This window comes from Panthera pardus, unplaced genomic scaffold (genome assembly GCF_024362965.1).
Source record: "Panthera pardus isolate Hobbes unplaced genomic scaffold, ASM2436296v1 HiC_scaffold_7, whole genome shotgun sequence".
In the NCBI taxonomy this organism is placed as follows: Eukaryota; Metazoa; Chordata; class Mammalia; order Carnivora; family Felidae; genus Panthera; species Panthera pardus.
Genome location: NW_026527002.1, coordinates 33,813,786 through 33,827,357, shown reverse-complemented (window position 1 = coordinate 33,827,357; position 13,572 = coordinate 33,813,786). Strand labels below are relative to the sequence as shown.

At 33.8% G+C, this 13,572-nt stretch overlaps 1 protein-coding gene across 4 annotated transcripts in view; it reads left to right on the top strand.

The window, feature by feature from the left end:
- The window catches only part of RMDN1 (regulator of microtubule dynamics 1), a 56,360-nt gene extending 44,537 nt beyond the window's left edge, over positions 1-11,823 (top strand). For 2 of the 4 annotated variants that reach the window (XM_019453399.2, XM_053896390.1), the window contains exons 5-10: positions 2,058-2,147; positions 5,772-5,827; positions 7,333-7,420; positions 8,651-8,681; positions 10,304-10,437; positions 10,879-11,823. In XM_019453399.2, coding sequence (XP_019308944.1) covers positions 2,058-2,147; positions 5,772-5,827; positions 7,333-7,420; positions 8,651-8,681; positions 10,304-10,437; positions 10,879-10,929 — 450 coding nt within the window. In that variant the 3' untranslated portion in view covers positions 10,930-11,823. Of the gene's footprint in view, positions 1-2,057; positions 2,148-5,771; positions 5,828-7,332; positions 7,584-8,650; positions 8,682-10,303; positions 10,438-10,878 lie in introns of those variants that run through there. The other 2 variants (XR_008419968.1, XM_019453400.2) reach the window with 2 other exon arrangements.
- The last annotated feature ends 1,749 nt before the right edge of the window (positions 11,824-13,572 follow it).

The following is a 13,572-nucleotide window of genomic DNA, read 5'->3' as shown; positions in this document are numbered from 1 at the left end:
GACATCTCTTTACCTAGCCTTTCCTCCCTAGCTTTTCATTAGTTTATTTGCTGGAGACAGCAGCAATCTAAGATACTAGTTTATAAATGTTTTCAGCAAATGCCCCCCCCCGCCCTGGCACCCCAGAGACAGTTTTATCACTAGGGCCTTTTCAAGTTAGGTGAAATATGTACAAGGCCAGTCTTCCAAGGAGCCACCAAACAAGTCAGAACAAAGATTACCATTCTCCATGAGTGAGATCTGTTCTGTACCCTCAGGTATTGGGAATGGCGGGGGATGGGGGGGTGGGTACTGTTTTATAGCTCTTGCTGAGATTGGGAGTGTGGGATGATAAAACAGCACAGAATTCACTATTCTCATTAGGAATAATCTGATACTTTGGATAAGCATTCCCAGGTCACCTCAAGCCTTAGGTTAATTTCAGAGTTCCAAAAATAAGTTGATTTTGATAGTTGTTGCTCATTTTTTTTTTTCAGTGCTTTTATGGAGAACCAGAATTCAGAGTTCTTTACTTTGCCTTTTTCACTTATGTCACTCTTAGTTTTTGTTAATTTTAATCCAATTTGGCAGTCTGCTTTTCATTTGGGGTTTGGACCATTTACATTTAATGTGATTAATGATATTTTGGGGTTTAAATTTCCTATCTTTCTATTTGTTCCATCTGTTCATCTTCTTTTTCTGCCTTTTTTATTGATAATTTTTTGGATTCCATTTTATTTATTTCATTGACTTAATGGCTATAACTCTGTGTCATGTTGTTTAGTGGTTGCTTTAAGGTTTATAGCATACATCTTTAACTTATAGTCCACATCAAGTGATATAGCACTTCATATGTTAATAACTGCTCTTTGTGCTATTATCGTAATATATCTTTAACATATGTCAAAAATCTCAAAATACTGCCAGTCTAATCAGGGAAGAATGTTTAGGATTCATCCATAAGCTTATGTTTGTTTTGCATATAGAAGATAGTGAGATACATAAGAGAAGGTGTTTTTATCCAGAGTCCTGGTATGTGGGAGATCAGAACAGCAAATTTGAAACCCTGTGTAACCACCTAGTCCCCTGGATTTAGGCAGCTGGGTAACTCTCCGTGGAGATTAAGTGAGCATAGCCTATAGAGGTAGGTGTGTGTGTGTGTGTGTGTGTGTGTGTGTGTGTGTGTGTGTGTGTGTGCGCGCGCGCACAGCGCGCGCACGTGCACAAATTATATTGTGTTTTAAGTTATACTTTTTAAGTTTCAATAAACTTACCAAGATTTTGGCAGAGAATAGATTTAAACAGAAGTTTGTTTTAATTAAAATCTTTGTGGTTATAATTCTTAAAACCCCACAGAAATAAGCTCAAATAAAAATGGAGGGGCGGTTTATTAGAAACTACTGTTTCTAATAAAACCTAAAGGCAGGGTGTTTTTGGTTCAGGAAAACCTGGCTTGATTGCTCTGAGGTTTATATTATCTCTTTGCTGTTACCTGCACATCTTTTTCTCTGTAGACTCTTTTTCTCATTCTACATCTTATGACTTTCTACAGCACTTGAATTTATGAAGCTTGGATATTTTGTATTTAGTCCTTAGGGACAAAACTCAGATTGTCTCAGTTTGGGTCTGTTGTCCCATCTGTGGCTATGGGGACAACATCACAATTGACAGATGTGGCTCCTATTACTAGAACCGTGCAGATGTGGGAGAAGAAGCAGCTTGTAGAAAAGAGGATGAGAAAATAAAATGATAGTTATTCAATTGCAAATTTTTAAAAATTTATACTCTGGTTATAAACATGAATCATTGTCTCCTCATTGTGTTGATAACTTCCTTAGAGATTCTGTATTCTTTACCTTGTATTATAGTTCTCTATAGACACGTCCTGTCCTTGAGTTCCTTAAGGGCCATGTCTACTTTCCTTTGTATATGACAGTATATTTTATTCAGTTTTTATGCTAAGTTTTTGTTGAATGAGAATGACTACTGAGGAATAAATATTCAGTTTTACCTTGTATTGAGTGGAGTATTAGTGGGGTATTATTATTCTTATATGGTTTTTTTCCTTTTTTTTTTAGTGGTATGCAATCTGTATTAGTGATGTTGGAGATTATGAAGGCATCAAGGCTAAAATTGCAAATGCTTACATTATCAAGGAGCATTTTGAGGTACTGATGAATTTTAAAAGTCATTACTTTTTTTAATAGATTTCTGTTTCACTTATTTATTGCTGTATAGCAAACCATCTAAAATTTAGAGACCTAAAGCAGTGACAGCTTATTTCTCAAAATTTTGTGGGTTTACTCTGTAGTGGTGCTTTGATCTGTTTGGTGTAACTGAGATCATTTAGATAGCTGTGTTCACCTCTGTCTTCAGCTGGGACGGGAATGCGCACGATATCCTGTTAGTGACTGTTTCTCTCCACTTTTCTTTATATTATTTAGTAGTCTAGCCCAAGTTTCTTTATAGCATGGTAGCTGGCTTCCAAGAATGGCATTCCAGGTAAAATTCCAGTGTGGAAACTTTTATCAGGCTTCTGTTTTGTATCACACTTAGTAAAGTCCTATGGACCTAAACAAGTCATGTGGCCAAGACAAGAGTTTGTGAGAGGGTGCTATATAAGGTCCTGAATACCCAGAGGTGTGGTCTAGTCTAACAATCTAACACAATTGACAAACCCAATAGTAATAGTACTGTTAACAGTATTATCTCTGTGTGGGTATTTTGTGTTTTAATATTTCCAGTTACTTATTTTATAGTAAGCTCTTTGTTAGGTGTCAGATATTTTCTAGGAGTTTGTATTTTTTATGATGCGCATAAACACTACTTCATTGTCCTAAGCAAAACTAAACAAAAAACTCCCAAAAAACTGACACTAAAAACCCAGCATATTTATTTCTCTTGTGATATTTTAGACCATTGTAAAAATGCAAAGGAAGAGAATATGATGGAAACATACATGGGGAGAATGTTAGATAAGCTCTTTACTAGCCTTTCTGAATTTTATAGTTATAGTCTCAATTCATAGTTTATATAATGGGTAGTAGAAAAGCTAGGAGTCAGGAGTCCTAGCTTTTTATTCAGACATCGATATATATATATATATATATATATATCGATGTCTGAATAAAATATATATATTTTATTTATCGATGTCTGAATATATATATATATACACACACACACACACACACACGTGTATGTGTGTATGCATATATATACATATATATTTCCATTTAATAATATGCAACATTTTTCACATTTTAAGAACTTTAAAATCAGATTATATTATATAATCAATGGTATCCTATAATTGGCAGTGCTTTTTTTCTTTTTAGTGGTACATATAATAATGATATATTGTAACTTTCACAGTATCTTAGATTCGGTGAAATGCCATAGTTTGCTCAGTGGCATTAAAAAAAAATTGCCTAAATTATTCTGTGCTATATGATGTAGAAATATGTGACAAATAACTTCAATATGAAAAATGAAAAATTGCAGAAAATTGTATTAATGGAAACAGAAAAGGCTATATTTTTTAAAAATGATGCATTGCAAGTTCATGTCTGTGTAAGTATATTTAAAAAATAATAATGTTGGGGCGCCTGGGTGGCTCAGTCGGTTAAGTGGCCGACTTCGGCTCAGGTCACAATCTCGTGGTCCGTGAGTTCGAGCCCCACGTCGGGCTCTGTGCTGACAGCTCAGAGCCTGGAGCCTGTTTCAGATTCTGTGTCTCCCTCTCTCTCTGCCCCTCCCCTGTTCATGCTCTGTCTCTCTCTGTCTCAAAAATAAATAAACGTTAAAAAAAAAATTAAAAAAAAAATAAAAAATAATAATGTTTAGTATTTACACACTAAAAAGATCATTTATACTATTATTTCTAATTCCATTATTATATCCAAAGCCATAAGGAATTACTGTCTTTGGATTGTTGTTGTTTTAAAGATTTTATTTTAAGCAATCTCTACACCCAACATGAGGCTTGAACTCACAGCCCCCAAGATCAAGAGTTGCATGCTCCACTGACTGAGCCAATCAGGCACTCCTATCTTTGGATGGTTTTTTAAAAACACTTCAACTAATGGCAGGAAGAATTATAAAAGAAAGGGTTTACTTGAGAGTAGTCCCTCTCAACCCCTCCTGTAAGAAAATTAAATTCCCCTAGGCATCCATTGTATGTTACAAGTTAACTTTTCTCCCTTGCATCTAGAATGGTACTAGCTCTATACCATTCTTGGTAGATTGGAGAAAGTTAGTTATTCATATAATTTTTTGTAGGGCTTAATTTTCCAGTGGAACTCCAGTTAGGAAAGGATGGTTAGTGTATAAGTTGTGTATACTTTTCTTTTTTAATTTATTTATTTTGAGAGAGAGTGAGAGAGGGCATGAGCAGGGGAGGGACAGAGTGACACACAGAATCTGAAGCAGGCTCCAGGCTCTAAGCTGTCAGCACAGAGCCTAACTCAGGGTTTGAACCCATGAACTGTGAGATCATGACCTGAGCCAAAGTCGGACACTTAACTGACTGAGCCATCCAGGTGCCCCTAAGTTGTGTATACTTTAAAACATATTTTGCTATAAATCATATTACTATATTTAGTGGAAAAGTAAAATAAGGTCAGTGCTGATTCTTACCCATATTATTGAAGCAAGATTTCTAAGTCCTACTCAGCCTTATTCTAGGTATTACTTCTGCTTCCATTAATCAATGTCAGTAGTAAATTGATACTTTTGACAAGTAAAATTAATAATGATGTTGGTGATAGAAGATATTACTGTGTTAAGTACCTTCTATTACTTGCTCATTTAATTTTTCACCACAACCCTATAAAGTAGGTATATTATTCTCTCAATTCTATAAAACAGCAAACTCAGGCCTGGCAAGAAGAGAGAACTTTCCAAAGTCAAAAAGGTAGAAGTCACTGAGCTGTGATTTAAATTCTGTCAGTCTTGGCTTCAGAGCTCACATTGATAACCAGTTACAAATATTTTAAAATGCGTATCTCATAATTACTAACTGAAAGTGAAAATGTGGGTTTACTGAAAAGCATAAAATAGAAGGTCTCAATTTTTTAACAAGGGTCTTTTATTTTTAATAGGATTAACATTAATCTGAGATATTCTTAGTGGCGTTCAACAAAGTAATTGAAAAAAGGAATAGTTGGGTTAATCTGTAGTTTATGCTTTACATTAATTCACATAGGACTTTCACATAGTAAATAGAAATTAGGGAGACTTTATCAATGTATTTTACATTGCATATAATTATTTTACTAATAAATTCTATGACCAAATAGCATTTTTCCTTTGTTAAGGATAAATGGGGAGGTTGAATAAATTCTAAATACAAGAAGAGACTTTGTAAAATTATTATGTAACTTTTTTCTTATTTTAGGAAATAATGCTATTTAATGCAATATTCATATAGAACTTGCCAAAAATAACTTCCTTTTCTTATCTAGAAGAAACATTGAGAACTATAGTTTTCAGAATGAGATTGTTTACAGATTTCATGTTTTTTCTCATATTGATAAATCCTATCAGGATTTATTGCCAAACTTTATAAAACAGAACCTTTAATACAAGTCATTAACAGTGTATTGAAATGAATTTATTAACCAAATTAAAGAATCAAGAGGGAGAAAGCTGATATTCATTATCCTAGAAGGATTGAAATGCAGGGTTGCCAAAAAACTTTTTTACATCATGGCTTTATGCTTGCTGAAACACAAGCATTATTTATTTGTGTTTAGAGCACAGATATGATTGACCTTCTCCTTTCTTGTTAGAAAGCAATTGAACTGAACCCAAAAGATGCTACCTCCATTCACCTTATGGGTATTTGGTAAGAAAATTTCTTAAGTAAATATTTCAGTGGCATTTAGTATGATCTTATTTTGTAGTATATGAAACCAAGATGTAAAATATTTAAAAGTATTTGACATTCATGAGTATTTAGTTCATTATATTAACTAGCAGTTGTGATGTATTGTTAGAAAATACTAAATTTGATTGTAATTGTGTTAACCATTGTTATTCAGATCACTTAGAAGTAAATATTAAGATGAAAAAGGCGTTAAAACTTCTTGCTAGACTTTGAAATTCCTTTTGTTGGGAAAGATTATTTTTATCCAATGAAATTGGATTCATCTAATTATGTAGCAATACAGTTTGATGCTCTAAGAGAGTCTTTGCTTCTTCAAAGTGTATAAAATACAGTCTGATTCATCTTAACAACAATATAATTTTGACTTTTAGTATCTTTCCATTTATCCAATGTATAACATTATTTTGCTGGTATGAGCATACACCAATCTGTTTAAATGCTTGCTGATTTAAGAGTCTTTCTTGAGACAGGTTTGCCATGTTTTCTTTGGGTGTAGTCTGCAGATCTGAATATTTTATTGTCTTCTTTTTGGTGTAAAAAACCTTGTATCAGACTCTTAAAAAAGAGTTAAATATCCTTCAGGGCCATATTAAACTAACAAAACGCTTTCTGAGGACTAATGATAATGGAGAGACAGTCACTAAGTCAGATGTTAGGGAGTAAACATGAATGAGATACAAGTCTACCTCAAGGAATTCAGACCATAGTCAGAGATCTAGCACTTTTTTCGCTACTTCTATCAGAAAGTTGTCAAGATCTTTGGATGTTAATCATTTGCTTCACTCTTTCAAATAGGTAGGCTTAAGTTGTGTTTTGTCATTGTTATTTATGCATATCATGTTGGTTTTGTCATTTTATTTTAATTAAAAAATTTTTTAATGTTTATTTTTGAGGGAGACAGATCGTGAGCAGGAGAGGGGCAGAGAGAAAGGGAGACAGAGAATCTGAAGCTGAATCCAGGCTCTACGCCATCAGCACAGAGTCCATTGTGGGGCTCAAACCCACAGACCGCAAGATCATGACCTAAGCCACTGAGCCACTCAGTCACCCCATGGTTTTGTCAGTTTTTTAAAAACTTCTCTGAGTTAGTCTTTCTAATGCAAAAAATAGGGGTAATGACCCAAACTCATTTAGTCCTTGTAAGGAGCGGATGAGAGATAATCACCTAGCACCTGAAACAAAGTGAGCACTTAGTGATGAATGATATATGCTGTTATCATTACTAGTACTATTGCTTACTATTTATATTAATCACAAAATATACCTTAATTGATGGATCAATATAAACCAGTCTCTGGGTAATTTAGTAGGCATATTAACCTACTGGATATTATTATGTAAAGTACAAATTATTTAAACCTACAACAGGAGAAGATACATTTTATATGTTAAGATGCTTAGTTTTCTTAAGAGAAAAAAAAGGTGAATTTCAGATATATAGATGTTATTTTATTTCTCTGTAGGTGTTATACATTTGCTGAAATGCCTTGGTATCAAAGAAGAATTGCTAAAATGCTGTTTGCAACTCCTCCTAGTTCCACCTATGAGGAGGTAGTGTGCTGTCCTTTATTAAGTTAGTACTGGTTTCCTAACTGCAGTGCCATTCTACAGTGTCCAGATCTGGAGCTCTGATCAGTGAGGCATTTGAGCACGTTTCTAACCATCCAATGCAACTATCTTATCACAAAGGCTTAAAACTTATAATCTATGACTGGTGAGTGGTTTTTTTTCTTTAGGTGAGTGGCTGATGACTCTGGTATGTTGTTAGCTATAATAGCTCATGGCTAAAATTTATCATTTTCTATTTGAAACGTATATACCATATAAAAGTCATAAAATAGAACAAGAAATTCAACAGCTGCTGTTCAGCATGTTTTAGGTACGTGTTCTACACACTACCATTTACCTGGAGAAGAAAGTGTGTATTTGTATAGATAAAGAGTAATTGTAACTTTTTTTAAAAAGTGGGGTTGAAAGGATCATACTCTTATATTTTCAAGGCCTTTTGCTTCCTTGTTAAAAATAAAATTTGAAAGGGATTTCTGGGCAAATATTTTGAGTTAACATCACTAAAATTTTCAGAGTAAGGAGATAAGGCCATTGAAAAAGCTTCCATAATACCTATACCATAACAAGGAGCTATGTTTTTCTTCTGGGAAATAATATTGTAGAATTTGATGTAAAAATATTTAGTTGAAAAATTAGAACACAGTGGGGAAATACTGCTATTAAAAAGAATATATTCTAAGAAAATACTGTCAGCTCTACTATAACAAGTTAGTTATGTTTCTAAGAAATCAGTTAATACATTATAAAAACAGTCGAAGTGGAACAAAAAGAACTAAGAGTTTCAGATTCACAATAGCATTTTATGTTGGAATTTCAGTAATAAAGGAGTTTTAAAAATTTATTGGTACAACCTATATACCACTGAGTAAATTTAGCTTTTGATTTTATCAAGTTTTTACTGGTAGTGACTATTATGATTTAAGAAGAGAAAGATCAGAATAGCTCTGTTGCACATGATGATCTTTCCTCTCTGCACTTGATGCTTGGTTGGTACAAGTTCTGAACAGCAATCAAGCTATTACTTGAAGTGGTCCATATACCGTAATCTGTGCTCCGATGATTTAATAATATGTTCAATTTTGCTATGTTAACTCTGTCAATGAATTGGACTTTAAGATATTTTAATTTACTTCCTGACTTTTGAACAAAAGTTTTTTAAATATTGATTCTGTTATAACCCTTTTAATTATGTTTGGGTTGTGTTTTTAACAGGCCTTAGGCTACTTTCACAGGGCAGAGCAAGGTAACATTTTTAATTTCACATACTAATACAGTTAAAATTGTATGAATGCTTTATATAGAATAGAAATTTTTATTTAAAATCCTCATTTTTTAAATGTTTATTTTTGAGAGAGAGAAAGAGAGTACGAGCCAGGGAGGGGCAGAGAGAGGGAGACACAGAATCTGAAGCAGGCTCCAGGCTCTGAGCTGTCAGCACAGAGCCCGCTGTAGGGCACAAACTCATGAACCATGAGATTGTGACCTGAGCTGAAGTTGGACACTTAACTGAATGAGCCACCCCTATAATAGAAATTTTTAAAATAAAATGTTACTTATTCTGATCTACTTCTTTTTGCAGTAGACATTATCAAATATTTTTTAGTCTTTATTCAGTAAAGATCACCTGAGTAAGAAGTAGGTTGCTGCTGAATTTAGAGCTACAGTTCTGGAATGGTCCTTTATTTGATGTAATTCAACCTTCCTTTTGAGAGGAGGCTTTGACATGTTAACTCTCTTACTCAAGATTATACAGCTGATTAGGAACATTTATTATGTATTTAAATGTTTAAAATTTTTTTATTGAGACATAACTGACATACTACATTATGTTAGTTTCAGGTGTACAGCATAAGGATTCAATACTTGTATATGTTGTAAATGATTACAGTAAGTCTAGTTAATGACTATCACATTTAAAAAAAATTTTTTCTAAGATTTACTCTTTTAGCAACTTTCAAATAGAACTTAAATAAGACGTCTTGTTTTTAAACCAGGCCAGTTTTTGTTTTGTTGCAGATATTGTCTTCTTTTGTGAAGAGTTTCATGTCACTCTTGCTTTGAAGAAATGGCCAGCCCTACAAAACTGACACCAGCCCATCCTAAGTTCTTCCTTTTTAATATTAATAGCACAAACTAGAAAAGTAAAGGACATAAGCATATGTTACCAAATACACCCAAGAAACCACTGTAATTTTATTTCTATAAAATTAATCAGAAGAATATTAAAGACTGTATTAGAGAGCCTACTCATATGGACTTGTTCAGATGCTTTTCTGATAGCAAAGCATTTAAAAAAAAAAATTTCTTATGAAGAATTGAGTCTGCATGTTAAACTGTGTCAGTAATATATTCTGATATGCTCTGTTACTGTCTTTCACTGATAACCTGTTATGGTGGTAGTTCTATAGATCATGAATATGAATTTGGGAATAAAATTTCCTCAGAGGGATTTAGAAGCATAATTGCCAAATAAAACCTAGAGCCTTAAAGGAATAAGCGTTTGCGGTGTTGAGAAAAAAGCATGGTCATGTCTTACAGAGCTAAAACAATCCTCAATAATTATAGTCATCTCCAGGTTTTACTCTACAGGTCAGTTCTCCTGAGCAACCTTTCTTTAAGGACCATATCTGGTTTAGAAGCTCCTCCTAGGCTCCCATTACCTGTTACTTCTCCCATCATATAGTAGACACTGAATGAATCATACTTAACCAGCATTTTTCTGAGATAGGAATAGTTGAACAAAAGAGAATTTGAGTTAGCCTAATCTTTTACTGACCACATAAATTTATTATTGGAATTTAGACTGAAAAAATTAAGCCTCTACAAGTATGTCATCTGAAATAAATTTTTCTTTCTTCTGTACAGTGGATCCAAACTTCTACAGCAAAAACTTGCTTCTTTTAGGAAAGACCTATTTGAAGTTACACAACAAAAAGCTTGCTGCCTTCTGGCTAATGAAAGCCAAGGACTATCCAGCACACACAGAGGAGGATAAACAGGTAACATCTCTAATAAATTAAGGCAGATAGGTTTCTATTGAGGCACTATTAAACGTGAAGTAAGAACTTCTTTAAAAACTATCTAAATGCACATTGTTGAAAACAAGAGTATTCATTTCACATGTGAGTTCATTAACATTTCCATTAATTTCTGTATGCAAATGTTTAGTTACTATTAACAGATGTTATGAGTTACTTGCTGCCTTATTCCTGTTTGACATACATGACAGATCAAATAAGATTTCTAAAACAAAAGGCAACGGATGTGTATTAACGTGGGAGAGTCTTACCCAGTCACTGTTAAATTTTATTTTTACAATGTGCTATCCTGGTTTTTGGGAACTCTTAGAAACAAACCAGAGCCCACTTTATGAACTTAGATTTCACAAGTTGATATCTATGCTGTGCTGTTTATTTATAACGTGTATTTTTCCATTTTAGATACAGACAGAAGCTGCTCAGTTGCTTACAGGTTTCAGTGACCAGAAATGAGAATTTGTCGGAGAAGAAAGTACATGAAGTATCTAAGAAACACTGCCTTTTCATCACATTACAAAGATAATACATAAATAATATATAAACCATAAATGTGTTCTATGGCTGTTTTCTCAGTTTCTTTCATGTAACCATTTAACAAATTTAAATATACAAAATCCTGAGTTTCTTCACAGGTAACAAGGCAAAAGAAATAATTGCCATAAGAGTGGTAAGGACATCTCCCTGGCTCAGAGGCAGAGATATTGTGCACTTAGGACACCAACAATACAAAGTGGTATATAAGACTTCTAAGGGAGGATGGATCACATCAGAATGGGACATCAATAAAAGAAAGTTTTGTTTAAGAGGTGGCATTGGGGGAATGCATTGTCAAGTTGGACTGATGCAAAGTTGAGATCTTGCAGAGAAGGTGCAGTGAAAATTAGGAGGTTAGGATGTTGAGGGTTCTTGGTATAAAGTAGTTAAATGATGGATCTTGGAACCAAACTGCATAAGGAAAAAACTCAAGTCAGGAGAGGACGGAAAATGGGAGTGGTTTCTTCTTTTAATGTGACATAGACCCTCAAGTGGAGGACTGATTTTTGTCACTAGACAAAACCCAAATTCTATTTTCTAATGTGAAAGGAACGCAGAACTCAAGGGTGAAATAGAAATGAAGATGTTTTAAATAGGACAGTACTACTTGAGGCTGGGATGCCCCCACTGCAGAACTGTTTTATAAAAAGGATAATCTTGAATGTAACTTAGATAAACCAAAGTATGTGTAGAGGTGGGTTTTCCCCCAAAGGATCTGGGAATTGTATTGTTAAAGTAAACTCTATTAGTAGGGGCTGTTTCTGTGTTATCCTCGATAAAACCAGGATGTGTGTGTATGTTCGAACTTGAAAACTTCATCTCCAGTTGCTAATCTTTTGCTGTATTTTACTTATATGTGTATATATTCACATATTTATATATACATATTTCTAAAGTTTTGGAGTTGTAGATAACATATTTCATCCCTAGATATTTCAGCATGCGTTTTCTTAGAATAAGGACATCCTTTAAACAAAAACCCATTATCACAACAAAAAGTTAACAGTAATTCTTTTAACATCTAATATCCAGCTATTTTCAGATTTTCTCAAATGTCCCAGAATGTCTTACACTTTTAAAAATCCAGAACAGTTCTCCCATCTTTTTTTTTTTTCCTCACATCATTCATTGACTTTTTGAAGAGGACGGTCCAGTTATCTTCAATTGTCCCTTATTCAAGATTTATCTTACCACACTTTGAGAACAACTTTTCCATCTTTTTTCCAGTGATTTTAATTATATGTTAGATCTTCTTTGCCTAATTTTTTAAACTTCAGATTTTTTTTTTATTTCTTTCATTTTCTTGTCTGTTTGAGTTTGTTCCTCCCATGTTCCTTATTTCTTCCAGGTCTCGTTTTCTTCCTCTGATACATTCCTTCTGAGATGTTTGTCTTTTTCTTGGTTTTTTTTTTTTTTTTTTTTTTTTTTTTCTGATTCCAGTCAGCAGGCATTTCACGTTTTCATGTAGTTTGTCCAGTTCTTTTTGAATTTCTAATTTGAATTGTTTTGTTTCTACAGTTTATATTTAACTCATATCAGTATAGAGTGTTAAAGAATTGTTTTCAGCATTTTCATCTGAAAATTTCTCATTTTTAATTTTCTCATTAGAGGGACTTTCAATATTTTCTGAAGCTGTGATTTGTGTGTGTGTGTGTGTGTGTGTGTGTAGTTACCAGCCATACCAAGTAATCAAATGGGAAGTGAGGGGTTTTGATTCGTTCAAGGATAACTTCTGGTAAGTAGTTTTTGTGAAATTCAGTGAGAGCCTTTGGCGGGGGGAGGGGGGAGTCATCTGATATTTTTTAGCGCTATTAAATTTTTGCTTTGAAATCATAGATTCATAGGAAGTTGAGCGGGAAAAGGTACAGCAGTCCCAGAGGTAACATAGAACTATAGTACAATATCAAAACCAGGAAATGGGTATAGCCCACAGACCTGATTCAGATTTTACTTCTAAATGCTCTCACATGTGTGTTCTATGTAAGTACGTCACATGTAGATTTTTAGCTGACACTACAATCAAGCTATACAACTGTTCCACCAAGTCACCAAAAACTCTAGTGCTATCCTTTTATGGTCACACCCATCCACCTTCCCTCCCTACCACCATCCCTAATCCTGGTAACCACTAATCTCTCCTTTATAATTTTGTCTTCAAGAGTGTCATAAAATGGAATCATAGTGTATGTGACCTTTTGAGAATTGGTTTTTTCATTTGACCTAATTCCTTTAAGATCTAAATCTAGTCAGTGGTTGACTCCTTTGCACTGTTGATTCTATTTCACTGTATTTAGTGTACCTGTTTAACCATTCACTGAAGAGTATTTAGGCTGTTTACAATCTTTGGGTCCTATGAACATTAGGTACAAGTTATATCCATACCCAGGAGTGTGTGGTTGCTGGGTCTAATTTATAGAGCTATTATCTTCCTTCTAATAATAAGGGATAAGCTCACTTCTCCAAGATGTGGTATGGCTCTTAAGATTCTGATTTATGTGCACTTTGTCTCTACTTTTTGACTTTCCAGGAGTTTGATTCACCAGGTTTTACAGTGGTTCTTGG